The sequence below is a fragment of the Meles meles genome, chromosome 17 (genome assembly GCF_922984935.1).
Source record: "Meles meles chromosome 17, mMelMel3.1 paternal haplotype, whole genome shotgun sequence".
NCBI lineage: Eukaryota > Metazoa > Chordata > Mammalia > Carnivora > Mustelidae > Meles > Meles meles.
This window is the reverse complement of record NC_060082.1, coordinates 241,186-258,032: the sequence shown is the minus strand read 5'-3', so window position 1 is coordinate 258,032 and position 16,847 is coordinate 241,186. Positions and strand designations below refer to the sequence as shown.

Here is a 16,847-nt window from a genome sequence, read left to right as displayed (position 1 = left end):
CTACCTGGCCCCACTCTGGGCCCCCACCCACACCAGCCTGTGCTGGGAAGGAGGGAGGGCCCCGGGAGGCCGAGCTCTGAAACGGAGGTGTGGGTAGGCGAAAGGCCAAGAAAGAAGGGCTCTTCTGTCACCAACGGGGTGGTGAGTGGAGGAGGAGGAGCAGAACCGGGACCGCAGCTCGGCACAAGAAAACACACAGGCAAAGCTGCAGCCTCCCGGGGCCTGTGCGTGGTGGGGTCAGCGGCCTGATCATTTTCATCCTGAGCCACCGGGACGGCCCGTTGAGAGCTAAAAAAGAAACCCACCTCCTCGCTTTCCGCGCGGACCTGGCGTACCCAGGAAAGCATGAGCCCCACCTGCCTCCGTGGGGATCCATTCCTCTCCTAGCCCCCGGCCTGAAGCGCACACAGGTGCAGCTCCCCCGCCCCCCAGGATGACAGCGCCCCGTGCACCTGTGCAGAGTCGATAACGGCCACGATCATGTTCAGCAGCTCGCCGCTCCGCAAGGTCTCATCTGGAAACTGGGCAAAAGAGAGGGAAGCTGGGGTAGGGGTCCAGGGTGCATCCCCGACTTGGACCTCATAATCTGCTCCCCTTGCTTCCCGGAAGTTCAGGGGGCAGCTGGGTTAGTCAGATGTGGGCTCCGAACACAAATACCTAAAGAAAGGTCCAACAGCTGCGAAGCTGGGACTCTAACTACTCTAAAACCCAAATCTGCTTGTTGTGTGCCCACAGCACGAGGAGTGTGTGCATCTCAGGAAAGCAATGGGGAGCCATTGCCCGAGCCAAAGAGGACTGGCCCTGACTGGTGAGGGCTGTGCGGCAGCAGTGACAACAAGTCCGATCTGTGCTGACCCTCAGCCGAGGAAGAGAAGGCACAGAGAGTCTGGGCTGCACAAGAGACAGGCCCGTCCCGGGGGAGGCCGGCTGACCGGGGAGGAAGCAGAAGAGGACACTGCTCTGCGCTGGGCACGTGCACCTCCTCTGCAGTTTCCGGCTGAGATCACAGCTCCTCCTGTCATGCCCACACCCCACGCCCTGACTTCCCTGTTCCTAGAGAAGACAGCGAGTGAATGAGGGAAATGAAAGTCGAGTCTCCACCGCCAAGGCCCTGGTCTTCGGGAACCACTAGAGAAACCAAGGGCGAGCAGTCAGCTGGCAAGAGGGCCTGGGATGTGTGAGCGTGGATTTGGCCGGAGGCCTGTCCTGGGTCCAGAGGATGGGGCCAAAGCTGAGAAGCCGGGTGTAGAGGCCCAGACCCCAACTCACACCACAAAGCACAGCATAGGAATTCTGGGGGTCTTAGACATTTTTTAGCCATTAATGGGGGAGGGAGGGCCACGGGCAGGTGTGGTGCCGGAAAGAAAAGCCCCGCGCGGCCAGCAGGGGTTGTACGCAGAGACGCGCAGTCTCGTGAGCCCGCCCAGCAGCGCGGCCCGAGCCAGCGGAACCCGTCTGACGCTGACCTCCGTGTAGATGGAGGGCGTGAGATGGCACAGCAGCCGCACGTCGTCTTCCTGGCAGGCCTTCATGTCCATCATCAGGCAGGTGTGCAGGTCCCCCAGCTGCGTGGCCTGGGCAAACGACTCGTACAGGTTCATCTTCCCAGCAGCTGCTTTGCTGCAAGAGCAGTCGGACCTGAGCCGGCAGCCAAGCCTGGCGGCCAGCCTCAGCCTCCCCGAGCAGGCCCTCGTCAGCAGTCCCTTTGCTGCCCGACGCTCCCCCCGCCTTCCTCAAGAGTGTGGTGACTCGGGCGCCTGGGGGGCTCAGTGGGTTAAGCCTCTGCCTCCGGCTCAGGTCATGATCCCAGGGTCCTGGGATCGAGCCCCGCATCGGGCTCTCTGCTCAGCAGGGAGCCTGCTTCCTCCTCTCTCTCTGCCTGCCTCTCTGCCTACTTGTGATCTCTCTGTCAAATAAATAAAATAAAAATTAAAAAAAAAAATTATAAAAAAAAAAGAGTGTGGTGACTTAGAGAAACGAGGACACACTTTTCTCCCCCCACCTCCTGCAGTGTCCCCAACAGCGCTGACCGCGGCTACTGACGCTGCTAACCGGTGAGAGTCGAACACAGGAGAGGGCTCAGCTTAGCCTAGAAAGCTCGCTCTCCCACTTCCTGGGCGTCGGGCAACGAGGGCAACGAGGCATGGAGGCCCCCACCTCACCTCACGTACAAAACAACCCAGAACGGGTTACAGGCCTGAAAGTGAAGGACTGAGATCACACGATGCCCAGAAGAAAACACAGGAGAAAATCTCCGTGACAGCACGGCACAAGCGACAGAGAAAAAAACAGACCGGACTTCTCAAGACGGAAAACTTCCGTGTTTCAAAGGGCTCCACGGAGGATGTGAAAAGACAATCCGCAGGATGAGACAACACCCGCAAACCACAAGCTTCCCGAGGGACTCGTATCCAGAATATATAAAAACAAGACTTAAGAATCAACAATAAAAAGATGAATGACTCCAATTAAGTAACAGAGAGGAGGGTCGCCTGGGTGGCTCAGTTGGTGAGGCGTCTGACTCTGGGTGTCGGCTCAGGTTGTGACCTCTGGACGGTGGGATCCAGCCCCTCCTCAGACTCTGTGCTCAGCGTGGCATCTGCCTGAGGATTCTCTCTCCCTGTCCCTGTGCTCATCCCCTCCATGTACACTCTCTCTCGCTAATAAATAAGTCTCAGAATGAAATAAAACAGGGGCGCCTGGGTGGCTCAGTGGGTTAAGCCTCTGCCTTCGGCTCAGGTCATGATCTCAAGGTCCTGGGATCGAGCCCCGCATCGGGCTCTCTGCTCAATGGGGAGCCTGCTTCCCTTCCTCTCTCTCTCTGCCTGCCTCTCTGCCTACCTGTGATCTCTGTCAAATAAATAAATAAAATCTTAAAAAAAACAGGAGAGGATCTGAACAGATATTTCTCCAAAGACAACACACAAACGGCCAATGACAAGCGCATGAAGAGCGGCTCAGTATCACCAGCGCAAATCAAAACCACCAACCCACTAGGACGGCTCTACTGAAAAAGCTGCCAGCCACAGGGGTCGGGAAGCCCGTGGAAGCCCTGGGAATGGGCCGCAGGGACTCCGCAAAGTAGTTCGGCAGTTCCTCACGGGGTTAAAGACGGAGTTACTGTTCAACCGGCATTCTACCCTGAGGTATATATACCTGGGAAAATCAAACACCCGCATCCAGGTAAAAATCTGTACGTGAATGTTCACAGCAGCTCTTTTCACAATAGACAGAAAAGTGGAAACGAGTAAGATGTCCACCGCTGGGTGAATGGAGAAATGAACTGTGGTACCTCCAGACAGCGGAGGAGCATTTGGGCATAAAAAAGGAAGTCCTGACACAGCGACACAGGGCTGACCCTTGAAGACACGACACTAAGTCAGTCATGAGCAAGCACGCGTGCTACGATTCCGTTTCTACGCAATATACGGAGGAAGTAAATCTGGAAAGAGAGAGCAGATCCGTGGCCGACAGGGGTGCGGTGATTGGGACGTGGTTTCTCCTGCCGGTGATGAAAATGTTCTGAATTAGCCACCAGCACCAACTGTATGACTTCGGGAATGTACTTTAAACCACTGAACTATGGTTTTAAAGCTGCTGTTAAAAAAACCCAGAAACACTACACGGAAGGCCAGGTGGTGGCAGCCAAGGGCCGGAGAGTCGGCATGCGCAGGAGGCCCGGGGAGCGCGCACCTGGCCCGCAGGTAGTAGAGCAGGTGGTAGCCAATCTTGGGCTGCTTCTGGTAGAGCTCAGAGAGGAGGTCCAGGAGCAGCGAGAAGCTGCTGTTGTCCTCCTGCATCTGACACAGGTTCCTGGAGGGGGGGTGGGGGAGGGAGCAGAGTTGTAGGTAGGGCAGACCCTCCTGCGGAGGCAGGAGCTGTCTGTGACCACTGCACGTCCCTCCCTTCTGGAAAAAGGGTCCCATTCCCCCTGGACAGAAGCACAGGACTGCCGAGATGAGGACGGATGGCCCAGCAGAGTCTCTTATGACGGGATTCTTACCTAAATATCAAATAGAGAGGCTTTCCCACAGACTCCTCCAGGGACCTGCAAGAGGAGGGGGACATCTAAGAGTCCACATGAGTGGAGAAAACGCACGACAGGCAAACACTACGGAGGCCAGATGCCAGCCTGCTCCTTTCCAAACAAGACGTCACCCTCCTGCTGCCCCAGAGGCTCAGTAACGGAGAAGACAGACTCCCAACACACACCACAGTCTAGGTAGTGACTGTCATTGAAAATGAGATTCCTGGGGCGCCCAGCTGGCTCAGCTGGAGGAACGCGCAGCTCCTGATCTTGGGGTTGTGGGCTTGAGCCCCCAAGCTGGGTACAGAGGCGCCACCACTGGGGGGCTCAGTGGGTTAAAGCCTCCGCCTTCAGCTCACGTCATGATCTCAGGGCTCTCTGCTCAGCTTCCCCCTCCCCCCACCTGCTGCTCTGCCGACTTGTGATCTCTCTCTGCCAAATAAATAAATAAAATCTTTAAAAAACCAAAATCTTAAATTTTTTTTTAAATAAAGAAATAAAAATAAAACCTTAAAAAAAAAAAGAAAGAAAAAGAAAATGGGATTCCTGCCCTTCTGGGAGGTTCCAATCCCACCTGGAGCAGCAAAGACCGGGCACACAGGAAGGGGTGCTAGTCTCTGCCCCATGTGCTGCATTTGGCAGACAAAAACGAACCCTTAAGTGAATCCGCACACATGGGATAAAAGCAAGGAGGGGCGCCTGGCTGGCTCAGTAGATGGGGTGTGTGACTCTTGGGTCTGAGTTCGAGCCCCGTGTTGAGTGTAGAGATTGCTTGAAAATAAAATCATAAAAAAAGAAAATTAAACAACAAGTGAAGATTATTCCTCTCAAGTCTACAGCAGATGCCTTCTGGACTAGGGCTCTAAGACCACACTCCTGGCTCCCAGGAGCCACTGGCTGGGCAGAGGGGACAGGGAAGAAAAGCCTTACTCTTCGGTGATCTCCTCAGGCAACACCTCCCCTCGAAAGTGGGCCTTGAAGAGCTCCTGCAGGCAGGAAGCGAGCACAGACAGCTGCTCCGAGTCGAAGTCTTCCTGGGTGGTGAGACGAGTGACGGGTTTCACCACATGATCCCACCCTGACCAGTCCCAGGACCCAGAGCCCCTGCACTCCATCTGCTTCCACCTCGAGGTTTAACCAGAGGTGAGCAGCTGGGGATGGGAAAGAGTCAGCTGCCTGGGTGGGGGAGTCCTGTGCTGGGTGCGATCTCCTCACCTCCAGGACCTGGTCCACGATTTCCTGCATGACCTCACACTGGGCCTCGGTGTCACTGTGGTGCAGAATTGAGAGGAAATCTCAGGGACGGAAATGACAGCAGAAGGCAGGACACACCCAGCAAAGCACATTCACGCAGGGACAAAACAAAGGACCTCTGTGGGAATCCTGGCTTGGGCTGGGGAGGCTTTAGGGCAGAATCTGCTACTCTCTGGGCAGAGGCCTTAAGAGAAGGGAAATCCCCATCCCCCTGCTTTGGTTCTCAGAGACTCACGTCCTCAGAACGTACAGAGTGAGAACCACGTGCTGAGGACTGAGGCTGCCCTTTGCCCTGCCTGTACCCCCAAACTGCAGAAGGCACATCACAGGGCCTCTGCTCCCTCTCCATACTCCCAGCACCGCCCAGGTAGCAGAAGCGAGCCTGGGGCTAAGCCTCCCACGGCGAGGACATGAGCGGCGCGCACCTCCCCTTCTGCAGCTGGAGCACTTTGTCCCGCAGGGACTCGTCCAGCTGGTCAAGATAAGGGGTGATGTCCACTGGCTCCTCCACCACGGTCTCCTTGATGGGGTGGAAGCGGAACTCTCTCTTCTTCCCTGAAGGGGGTGTTAAGGGAAGCGGTCACCTGCCCAGGCCCCAGCAGCAGGGACAGCCCCACGCGCCGGTGTGCAAACACCCTGCATGTGGGCACACCCAGCCTGCGGAGCAGACGACGGCGAGGGCCCCTCCTCCTCCTCTTCCCGCTGCTTCGGGGCCAAGGGCAGGGCTCTGCGCCCAGGAGTCCCATCCAGTAATCCTACTAACGGAACGAACTCAGGGGGCCCAGGCGACAGAGAAGCCACAGAGAGCTGCTCCTGCCACCTGGTCCTCTCAGGGCGGATGTCATCCGGAGCCCCTTTGCTGCTGCGCCCACCTCTGCTGCTGAGGTCCTCCTCATCGTCACTGAAGGCCGCCTCCGCATTGTCATAGCAACCCTCATCCTTGTCGGACATATGGTTGTCCATCTCCACGGAAACCGGCTCCTCAAGTTTGACTTCGGAGGAAAGAGACAAGGCATTTGATGGCCTCCTGTGACCTAAGATGCCTAACTCTCTAGGCTGGAGGCAGGTGGACTATAGACCCTGGAAGGAGACATCTTGTCCTCATATCACCTCAGAATGGTACGGGAAATGCCTCCTGTGCTTAGCTCGCACCGGCACGTAGGTAAGACCAAGGAAGGTCCCAAGTGCTCTTCACTTCAAAACCAAGTTGGGATGTTCTGCTTGGTTTAACCCTTACCCCAAAACAAAAAAGTGTGTGTGTGTGTGTGTGTGCGCGCACGCACATGCGCGCGTGTGTATAACTGGGAGAAAAGACTTGAGACCTAATATGACCACCTCTTATGAGGGCTTGGAGCCTGGGGATGGGAAGAGAATGCGTGAAGTTACAGTGAGGCAAACACACATCCCATGAAAGACTTCCCTATGGCAGGGAGGCTCATGAGGGAAGACACAGGAGCTGAGGAGCAAGAGAGGTCAGTAGAGTCAGGTGAGAGGAGAGGGAGAACCAAGGAAGACAACACAAAAACTCATTAACGAGAAGGTGTGGAACAAAAACCTGAAATGGACAGTCACAGAGGTAGGGCAGCCCCAGGACGACACACGTGGTACGTCCATCCCTCTTCTCAAACAGGTGAAGCATGGGAGGGCCCGTACCTTCCACCGGCGGGCTGGGTGAACTGCAGAACTCGGGAAACTTCTCCCTCAGCATTGCCCGAAGCTCCTTATCCAATTTAGGGTTGTCAAACAGGGGAGCCAAATGCCTGGGGGGAACGTGAATGAAGGTCAACATCAGAGCTCCTCACTTCAGCTGGAGAGACAAGTCTACCCCCAACCAGCAGAGCTGGGCCATACTCAGACCCTTGGAATACGATCACAAGACAGAAATTTCTCTGAGCGTCAAGAGGACATATTCTTAGCAGTCTGAGGCAGAGCCAGTACTTTCGGTACCAGTCAAGAAAAAAGAGTCGGCAGTGGCAGGACAGTATCTGAATGTGCCCGACCTGGTGACACATGAGAAAACAGCGCCTCCCCCTTGCTTATAGACACATCAAGTTCTTACGCCAAGACACGTTTCTCCACAATGTGGTTGAGGGAGGAGAACACACCCTGTCGCACATGGCCCTCCAATGGTGGGTAGAAGTTGGGAATGATCTGGAAGGGAAGAAAGGAAGCAAAGAATGACACACAGCACAGAGTGTTCTGCTGAACCAGAGCTAAGAAGCTGCTTCAGTTTTGATCAGGAGACACTAGGGAGTACGGGTGCAGAAAGGTCTGGAATGGGGGCGCCTGGGTGGCTCAGTGGATTAAGTCGCTGCCTTCGGCTCAGGTCATGATCTCAGGGTCCTGGGATCGAGCCCCGCATCGGGCTCTCTGCTCCGTAGGGAGCCTGCTTCCTCCTCTCTCTCTGCCTGCCTCTCTGCCTACTTGTGGTCTCTCTCTCTGTCAAATAAATAAATAAAATCTTTAAAAAAAAAAAAAAAGAAAAAAAAAAGGTCTGGAATGTTCTTCATCATTCCAGGTTGCTAAATGGTTAATTCTTCCTAGACCTGACTACTCCTCAGAGAGACCAGATTCTACCTTAAGCCATGATTCCTGAGGTCAAGAAAGACATGCAAAGATTCCACAGGAGATGGCAGGAACTGGAAGGGGAGCATTCCTTAACCTGGGGTGTAGGACGTATGACCACAGCTGCCCCCACAATGAAGGCACTGGGAAGAGCTACCTGCAGGCCCGTAAGGTGGAGGGACACAGACTTACGCGGCACATGAAGTCCAGGAGTGTGGCAGTGATGGCCGGGTGCGGCTTCATGGAGTGGTGCATGACCAGGATGGCCGGTTCTGGGGACAGCGGAATGAAAGGGCCCCCATATCAGACAGTCCGTTCCCAGCTCCATGGAACAAGGCATCACTGCTCATGAGTGGTTCGGGAGAAAGCTGTATCCCTACCTCCTATACCCCCTATTCCCACTGAGCAGACAACCCCGAAACAGCGCTGAGCCCTAGCCCTCATCTCCCTTGTCCCCAGCATGAAGCTTGGAGGACAGAGGGGACAGGAGAGGAAAAGCAAGGCGTGGTCCAGTCCTGTGCCCAGGCGCCCCCCACTGGAAGCCAAAGCAGAAGGTCTAGGGCAGAAGTTGGGGAGTGAGGGGGCGCCTGGGTGGCTCAGTGGGTGAAGCCTCCGCCTTTGGCTCAGGTCATGATCTCAGGGTCCTGGGATCGAGCCCCACATCAGACTCTCTGCTCAGTGGGGAGCCTGCTTCCTCCTCTCTGCCTGTCTCTCTGCCTACTTGTGATCTCTGTCTGTCAAATAAATACATAAAATCTTGAAAAAAAAAACCACAAAGGAAGTGTGGGAGTGAGCGTTTGGCCTCACAAAAGCAATCTTCCTTCTCCATCAAGGGAGCGCTGGCGAGTGACAGTGAACCTGCCCTCGCATCCGCCACCTCCCCCCACGCTGCCGAGATTTATGACTGCCGTCAGCAAGCCTAAGCGGGGGCTCAGGAGGTGGTCCTGGTCACGTACCTATGTTCATAATGCTGTCCTTGTCTGGGCTGAAGAACAGCCAGTCGTAGAACAAAGCCAGCTTGGCATTGGAGGCAGCGACATTTGACTGAAAGAGGGGTAAGAAAGGATGGCTGACTTCATCCACCAGCTCCCTTCAGAAGCTCAAGGCAGACTCCAGGGCCCCCACAACGGCCCATCTATGAGATAAACTCACTTCCTAGTGAGACAGGTGAACTCCCCAGGGGTGCGGGGCACACGAGTCTGTGAGTGGCCATGTTCTCACTGACCAAGGGGCCAGGGATTGACCTGGGTTCTCATGCATCCAGAACAACACATCCCCCATCCTAGAAAAGGAGCCAAGGACCTGGCTGACACTCACTCAGACCAGACCCTGGACTGTCCTTGCTGGGCTCCCCTGCACATTCCTGACTGAAAGACCCCCCCAGAAACAGCCTATTTTTGTGTCTGAATCAGCACATTCCAAGGACCTAGTCAGACAGGGGAGGTCAAAAGGCAACTAGGAGCCAGAGAGCAGACAATGTGGAGTTTCCCACCCAAGGAACAGGGAGAAAAATGCTGGGAAAGATGTGGCTGACCATGGAGTCCCTACGTCTGCATTTAGTATCCAAAGCTGATGCCAAAAGGCTGCCCAGCGAGGGTCTAACGAACACAAGCCCTGAATCTGAGGAAGGAGCCGTTCAGAGGAACAACCACACATGGTTCCGGAAACTAAAAGGAGAGATGGGAGGCCTGAGAAATCTGGGCTTCAGGACCAGCAGTAAAGGCAGAGACGGACCGATCCAACCCCAGCCCCAGATGGGGAGGAAGAGTGCGGTCAGCTCTGAGATACTCGGATGGAGGTGGACAAGGGTGGAGACGGTGAGCAGGAAGAAAGCGAAGGCAAGCCCGTGGGGTCAGGAGGCCCAGCGAGTCAGGAGGAAGCATGGAAATAGGGGGAACTCAAGGAAGAGGACCCTTGACCGCCGGAGAGCCTCCGGCGCACAGCCCGGCCCCGCACCGTGCATGTGGTCAGGAGCCAGCCAATGATGGCCCATCGTGGCAAGATATCCGAACTCAGCACTTCGTTGGACGGGTGGACGACCCCACAGATGTAGCGAATGAGGTCACAGCGCAGAGACTGACTGTCTGGGGTGGACAGATACTGGCGCTGGAACCAATCCTGGTAACGCTTCTGCTGGCCAAACCGCACCTGGAGTGAAGGGGCACAGGAGAGAAACTTGGAAGCAAGGCCGGGGTTTCCGGGCAGAGGGAAATGAGCACCATTCAACACTGGGCTTGACCCAGACCTCAGTCTCTTCCCTCCATTCATTCACTAACTCACTTTCCTCTCGGGTTCTCCTCTGTGGAGACTTCCTGATTGAAATCTCCCTTGACTAAGAGAAGTGCCGAGATTCCTCCTCACTCACCTCTTACCAGCTGCCTTCGTTCCCGCCACCCGCCTGATGTCCAAACGCTTCCCCCGAGCTGCAGCCCACTCCTGGCTCCCTTCTCCTGTTCTGGTCACCAAGGCTCCAGTCCTAAGCAACATCTTTTCTTATCCTCTCGAGGCCCTTGTGGCCAACAGGGAGTGTTCCTTGACAACAAGAGCAGAGCCTGTTTGCCCTAGGGCACTGATTGACTGCTTCTGTCTCAGCAACCCAAGGTACAGACCCTCCAAACCTTTCTGCAGCAACTCACTCTACACCGGTGCGACAGCAACACTAAGTAGAGGAGATCCGGTTTTCTCCCCTTTGCTCCCCAAGTTCGACCAAAACAGAGAGTAGAAGGAATAAAAAGAAAAATACAGGGCGCCTGAGTGGCTCAGTTGGTTAAGCACCTGCTTTTGGCTCAGGTCATGATCTGGGAGCCCCAGGATCGAGCCCCGAATCAGGCACCTGCTCAGCGGGGAGCCTGCTTCACCCTCTCCCTCTGCCCCTCAAACTCTGATCAGGCTCTCTCTCATGAGTGAACGCGCTCTCTAAATAAATAAAGTATAAAAGAGAAAAGAAAGATACATCCAGATCAACGTTGTCCAGTAGAACTTTCTGCGACGATGGTGCCTCCTGAGCACCTAAAACACAGCTCATGCAGCTGAGGTACAGAATTTTTAATTCTACTGAGCTTTAGTGACTTTAGTTATTTAAAAAAATTCTTTTTAAGATTTTATTGATTTGTTAGAGAGCGAGCGAGTGAGCACGAGCACAGGGAGGTGCGGGCAGAGGGAGAAGCAGGCTCCCCAGTGAGCAGAGAGCCCGATGTGCAGCTCGATCCCAGGACTCTGGGATCATGACCTGAGCCGAAGGCAGAGGCTTCACTGACTGAGCCACCCAGGGGCCCCCCAATCCCAATTTTTTTTTTAAGATTTTGCTAAACCATCTCTACATCCAAAGTGGGGCTTAAACTCATGACCCCGAGATCAAGAGCCCCACGCTCCGCTGACGGAGCTTGAACTACTTTCAATCGCAACCCCTGGCTAGCAGCCACCACCCAGGAGAGTGCAGCTCTGGACGGCTCTCCCGCATGACTCGGGAGAACAAAAGTGGTCTAGGCCAGTGGCTTCCCAACCCCAGACCAGCTGCCGTTGCCTGGAAACTCTGCTAAAAACACAGATTCCTCAAGCAGATTCTCTGGGAGATAGGGTCTGGGAAGATGCATTTTCAACACACTGCTCAAGCAATTCTGCCATAACTCAGTCACGTCTGGAAACCAGCAGGCCAGAGTTCACGTGCAGCAGAGGAACAGTGGCCTTCCCAGAACAGACACTCTACCCTTCTAGAGCACATTCCACACTTGCAAATTCCGTAATTTGTGCACGACTATTGGTTTAATGACCGTCTCAGACACACTGGAGCTTCCCAAGCGCTTGAGCTAGATGCACGTCTTTCAACCCCGTGCTCCCAGACTGCAGCGTCCTGCCGGGGGCCAGGCAGACGGGGTCCCCACCTGCCCGCTCCGCCGGTCTGCACTTGGGGGAAAGGCATCTACAGGAAGAGGCCCAGCCGACCTGCGGCTTCTGTCCCTGCTGCAAAAGCTTAGCTTACCCGGGAGGTCATGAAGAGGAGCTTAGTCTCCATGTCTGGGGTTAGACGACATGCTAGGAATTTTCTGGATGTTCTTGACTGAAGAAGCTGCAGGATACCTGAACCAAGTGTGTGAGGGAAGAGAAAAGAGGGAAGCCTGAGGACTAGACGGAAAGCAGGCCCGTGGGGAACCTGGGCCAAGTTGTGATGGCCAGCGGTCGTGCTCTTGGGAAAGTTCCACGACAAGACCGAGAGAGGCCAAGCACAGATACGAGTGGGGTTCTATCCAGCATCTGCCAACCCCCATCCCCAGGACCCAGATATATTACTTCTCTTCTGCTCTGGCCATCCGGAGCCCGCTACTCACATTATTCCAGTTGGCAACATGTAGGAAAGTTAGGGGGGAAAACGGGAACCCTAGCCTCCCTTCCTGCTCCTGACCCAGGTCCCATCCCTGGGTCCTGGGATCAATGTGGTGCTGTGGTATAAGGCACGGGCTCTGGAGTCAGACAGACCCGGATCCAAATCCTGCCTCTGACACTCACTAGCTGTGTGGCCTTGGGCAAATTACTTAATCTCCTTGAACCTCATTTTCTTTATCTGTAAATATGGAAAGTAAAATACCCATTTTACAGGGTTGTCCTGAGGATTAAAAGAGTTCACATGCATGGGTCCAGCACACAGTAAGCGCTTAAACAACTCAACACGTGTTCAGTATGAGAGCAACACGACATACGGGGGAGCCAGGCCTGTCCTCTCCTTCCTGACTCCCCAGGACCCAGAAAGCTGCTTCCATGGGCACACGCGTGAACAGGCACACCCACGAATCGACATGTACAGATGTACAGGTGGGGTGGGGACCCTGAGAAGGGGAAAGAGCCGTCAGAAGGGCCTTGTTGGGGAGAGGCACACCGAGACTCCCTCCCCTGAAGAGAATTCTGGCCAAGTTGGATCTTTGGATCAGAGGCTAGACTGCTCCCAGGGAGAAGCGTTCTCTCCCCAGGCTAATCCCAGCCCCTCTGCTGACTCAGTCTCACGAGCTGACCTCTGACTCCCCTGCTGGCCTCGGTGAGGCTAAGAAGCGGGCCATCACCTCCCAAGCCGAAGAGCTGCAGGGCGGGGTGCGCAGCCCCCGCTCAGTTCTTCTTAGGAGCAGCGGCAGCCAGGGTCTGCCACGCAGGGGCTGCTGGGAGTCCCACGAATTAGGCTCTGCTCTGCCGTCGCCACACACAGCTGTACCTAGCAGGGCCTGTCCTGTCCCAGGCTTTCTGTGTCTGGCTGCCAAAGCCTCTCCTACCCTCTGGCTTCATTCAGCACACACCCACTGACCTCCCAGCTCCCAAGGGCAGGGAGCCCTGCTTCATACTTACCTGTGAACTGAGGACTTAAGGCCTGAGGGTTGTGGATGATATCTTTCCAAAGCAGCTCAAACTCTGGTATCCTAGCAACGTTCTGAAGTAGTCTCACCAGGTCCCGGCCAATCATCAAACATTCCATGAACTTGATGGGGGGAGGAGGGACAGGAGAGAGAAGAAAAACACAAACTTTACCGGCTAAGGGAGGACCAAGCAGCAGCTTGTTCTAGGGAAGGAAGGAAAGAGGATCCCAGAAACAAGAGGGTTTCTTCTGGAACCAAAGGGGAAGAGAGTTGGAGGCTGGGGACGGACCTCAGGAGGACAGGCTGTTGAGAACGACTGAAGCCTGCCAGCTTCCACACGAATCGATTCCCCTCCCCTCGCAGAACGGCTGTGACCCAGATCAAGAGAGACCATTCCGAAAGGACAGGACAGGCAAGCTGAGCCCCAGACACCTTTCCCCACCCACTCCCCAGTCCAACAGAACAATCTGTGAAAATGGAAACGATCTCCACTTCTATGCTGTCCAAAAGGATCACCATTAGCCACACGTGGCAAAGTCAACTAAGGAACTGAGTTTCTAAATTTTGTTTAATTTTAATTAACTTTAATTTAAATGGCCACATATGGGGAGTGGCTACCAGAGTAGAGACCACAGCTCTGGGATCTCTCTCAGGAGATTTGACAGTGGACAGTGCCCACCTGATCACAGCCGTCACGCAGGCGGGCAGGCAGGGAGGACGAGAGAACAGCGGCAGCTTCCGTCTGTGGTGTGCCGGAGCGTCTATGACGCTGACCAGTGAAACCCCTAGGATGCCAGCCCAACAGGCAGCCCCTCTAGGAGGCCGGGCTGCTCTGCCTGGATTCCCCACCTCCCCCTTCCTCTGTCGCAGAATGATGAGAAAGCACCAGGCCTTGCACCACCTCTCTCTCTACAATGACATCTCTTGGCCTAGGTCACCTCCCGGAACTCACACAGGTGTGCCAGCCCGGGCTCATCCTCACCCGTTCCCGCAGCAGTGACAGGCAGAAGTCCACCTCCTTCTGGCGCAGGGCCTGGAGCTGGGCGGTCCCGTGGTGGTCCACGATGAGGCGGAGGTACGTGTAAACAGCCATGGCGATGAGGATGCCGCTCTTCAGCACCCACTCCCTGCAGGACATGGGCGCCTGGCACTGAGGCTCTGCCTGGCCCTTCACGCTCCCTGTTCGCTCCCACGCGTGGCTCTGGGGCCTCAGCGGCGCCCGGTTACTAGCACTGGGAGGAGGCTCTTGGATTCCCTGACTGCCTGCTCACGACCTATCTAGGACCATCAACCGGCTACGGGAGCGACAATCTCCCACTGCTCCTCCAGGCTCCCAACAGAGACAAGCACCGCATGAAAGCGACCTCTCTTTCCCACTGACCACTCAGCTTCCAGCGAAGTAACTGCTCGTTGGCTCACTGCTCAAGTGCTGAGCGCCCATCGCCGCCTAGCACCTTGTGAGGGACCGGGGACAGAGAGCACACTGCAGCTTCCTCCAGCTCAGAGAGCAGGGGAGAGAGGTTCTAGAGGCATCTCTATGTCAGCAGATCTTACAGTGTGGCATGAGGACCGTCAGGGTGCAAGATCCTTTGAGGACCCTGGGGGTTTGAGGACACTGTGTCAGCCCTGCCACTGTGCCTATCGTCAGAGGCACACCGTGCTACACGCCTTTCCCTGGCCCTCTGCTCCCACTCACGGCCAATGAGGCACCTGTCCTAAACCACAGTCTGAAAAGAAAAACACGACTGGGGATGGCAAAGCCTACTTTCCCAGGAGTTTTAGAACTTCCATGGGGGAAAGAGGGTAGTGAAGGAACTGTGTGTTCCCTGCTGCTTTAAACAGAGTCAGGTCAGAATCCCAGGGTCTTGGGATCAAGCCCCGCATCGGGCTCTCTGCTTGGCGGGGAGCCTGCTTCCCTTCCTCTCTCTCTGCCTGCCTCTCTGCCTACTTGTGATCTCTGTCTGTCAAATGAATAAAGAAAATCTTAAAAAAAAAAAGTTTAAAAATAAATAAATAAACAAACAGAGTCGGGGGGGCGTGCTGGGTGGCTCAGCAGGCTGGGCACCTGCCTTTGGCTTAGGTCACTATCCTGGGATTCTGGGTTTGAGCCCCACATCCACTGCCTGCTCAGTAGGGACCCTGCGTCTCCCTCTGTTCTTGTGCCTTCTATCTCAAATAAATAAACAAATAAAATCTTAAAAAAAAAACCAGAAATAAAAATAAAGCTGAAAAGACAGTGAAGAGATGACAAAAACTCTCAACACTGCTTCGAAGCGCCAGAATGCGGAGGCCGGCCCCCAAGCAAGTGGTTGCAAGGCTTGGCGCCCCTGCTGGAAAGCAAGGAGCCAAGGAGTTTAATTAGTCCAACCGGGCGACATCCTGATTCCTGAAAAGTGCTCAAGCCACCTAATTCAAAGACCGGTCTCTTCCTCTCACAGAATGAACACAGTAGCCAAGGACACAGGAGGCCCTCCCCCACCTGCTCCCTATTAACTCTGAGGCCCTAGAAACTCGGGGGAGGGAGGGACGGAGGCAGGCTGTACAGGAGGACAGCCCCCAACATCTAGGGACTCACTTGCACCAAAGGACCCGAGTTTCTGGAGGGCAGGAGAAAAGGTAGGGCAGTTATCTAACACATGCACAGAGACCACTCTAACTGCCCAAATGAGGAAAATCAGTTTCCAGGAAGATTGTGAGCAGAGGTGATGAGTGTATCTGAACCCCGGGATGGGATCATGGAGAGAGAGAGAAAGTGAAACCATCGACCGGGACACTAGGAAGGTAGAGATCCGGCCGGACTCTGCCGCCATCTCCCAGGTTGTGCGGTGGCAGTGAGCTGTGCCCGGGGCGCTAGGTGGCGCTGCAAGGCTCCGGACCCAGGCCTCAGCTTGGCCGGGGCCCAGGGCAAGTGTGAGGGAGGGAGGAGGTCTGTCCTGAACCACGGGACACTAGGCCACTTGCAGGCCTTTCAGTCATCTGACTACGGCAGTGGCCTCGCACAGAAACCGACTCAGAAGTCAAGCAACAGAGAGCGAAGCCACTGGACCAGATCTCTGGTCCTGTACTTCGACGGGAAAGGGAAAGAATTAGCCAGAATGCCCACGCGCCCCCTTATGCCTTCTACCAACGCAGTGTGCAGATCTGAGCTGTATCCCCGGCGGGTCACCTCGGCCTCCCACCACGCCCCTGGCCGCTTCAGCGAAGGGGTCTGGGGGTTGGGTGGAGAGCCTCGGAAGGGAGAAAAGGGGTACCTGCCAGGCCGGGGCCACTGGCTGGTCCCACTCTGCTGAGGTCATTCTCCCCCATCTCCCCCCAAAGATAAACATTCCAAGGAGGTCTGGATCAAAAATAAACCCTTATCAGATGAAACCAGCTTTTCCCGGGCTCTGAAGTATTTCAGCGAAGCCCTTCTTTCCCACCCCTCATCCCTTAGGGCCAGACCATGGCATGGATCCCTTCGGTTGCCTCTCCCTCCCCCGCCTCACCCGTTCTAACCCCAGGTGTTCTCAGGCCACCTGTCAGTCCTCACACCCCGACACCCACGCCTGCTCCTGTCATGGCAGACTCTACCTCTGCTCCGTCAAGATATCCAGGACGCTCTCTGCCAACCAGATATTTTTGGCAGTAACATCGCCACCTGGTTTCAAAGGGGAACAAAACAGAAG

General features: G+C 55.3%; 1 protein-coding gene across 2 annotated transcripts in view; it reads right to left on the bottom strand.

Moving 5' to 3' along the window:
- INTS3 (integrator complex subunit 3) overlaps positions 1-16,847 on the bottom strand; it is a 38,981-nt gene that overhangs the window by 4,055 nt on the left and 18,079 nt on the right. For both annotated transcript variants that reach the window (XR_006815502.1, XM_045982339.1), the window contains exons 6-22: positions 16,753-16,819; positions 14,165-14,309; positions 13,175-13,304; positions 11,826-11,923; positions 9,803-9,994; positions 8,803-8,890; positions 8,039-8,118; positions 7,341-7,432; positions 6,935-7,041; positions 6,154-6,273; positions 5,707-5,836; positions 5,243-5,297; positions 4,958-5,061; positions 4,004-4,048; positions 3,694-3,813; positions 1,467-1,620; positions 453-521 (exon numbers count right to left, since the gene is read on the bottom strand). Coding sequence is in view for 1 of the 2 variants with exons in the window: in XM_045982339.1 (XP_045838295.1) it covers positions 453-521; positions 1,467-1,620; positions 3,694-3,813; positions 4,004-4,048; positions 4,958-5,061; positions 5,243-5,297; positions 5,707-5,836; positions 6,154-6,273; positions 6,935-7,041; positions 7,341-7,432; positions 8,039-8,118; positions 8,803-8,890; positions 9,803-9,994; positions 11,826-11,923; positions 13,175-13,304; positions 14,165-14,309; positions 16,753-16,819 (1,796 nt within the window). In the remaining variant the exon portion in view is untranslated. The remainder of the gene's footprint in view (positions 1-452; positions 522-1,466; positions 1,621-3,693; positions 3,814-4,003; positions 4,049-4,957; positions 5,062-5,242; positions 5,298-5,706; positions 5,837-6,153; positions 6,274-6,934; positions 7,042-7,340; positions 7,433-8,038; positions 8,119-8,802; positions 8,891-9,802; positions 9,995-11,825; positions 11,924-13,174; positions 13,305-14,164; positions 14,310-16,752; positions 16,820-16,847) is intronic.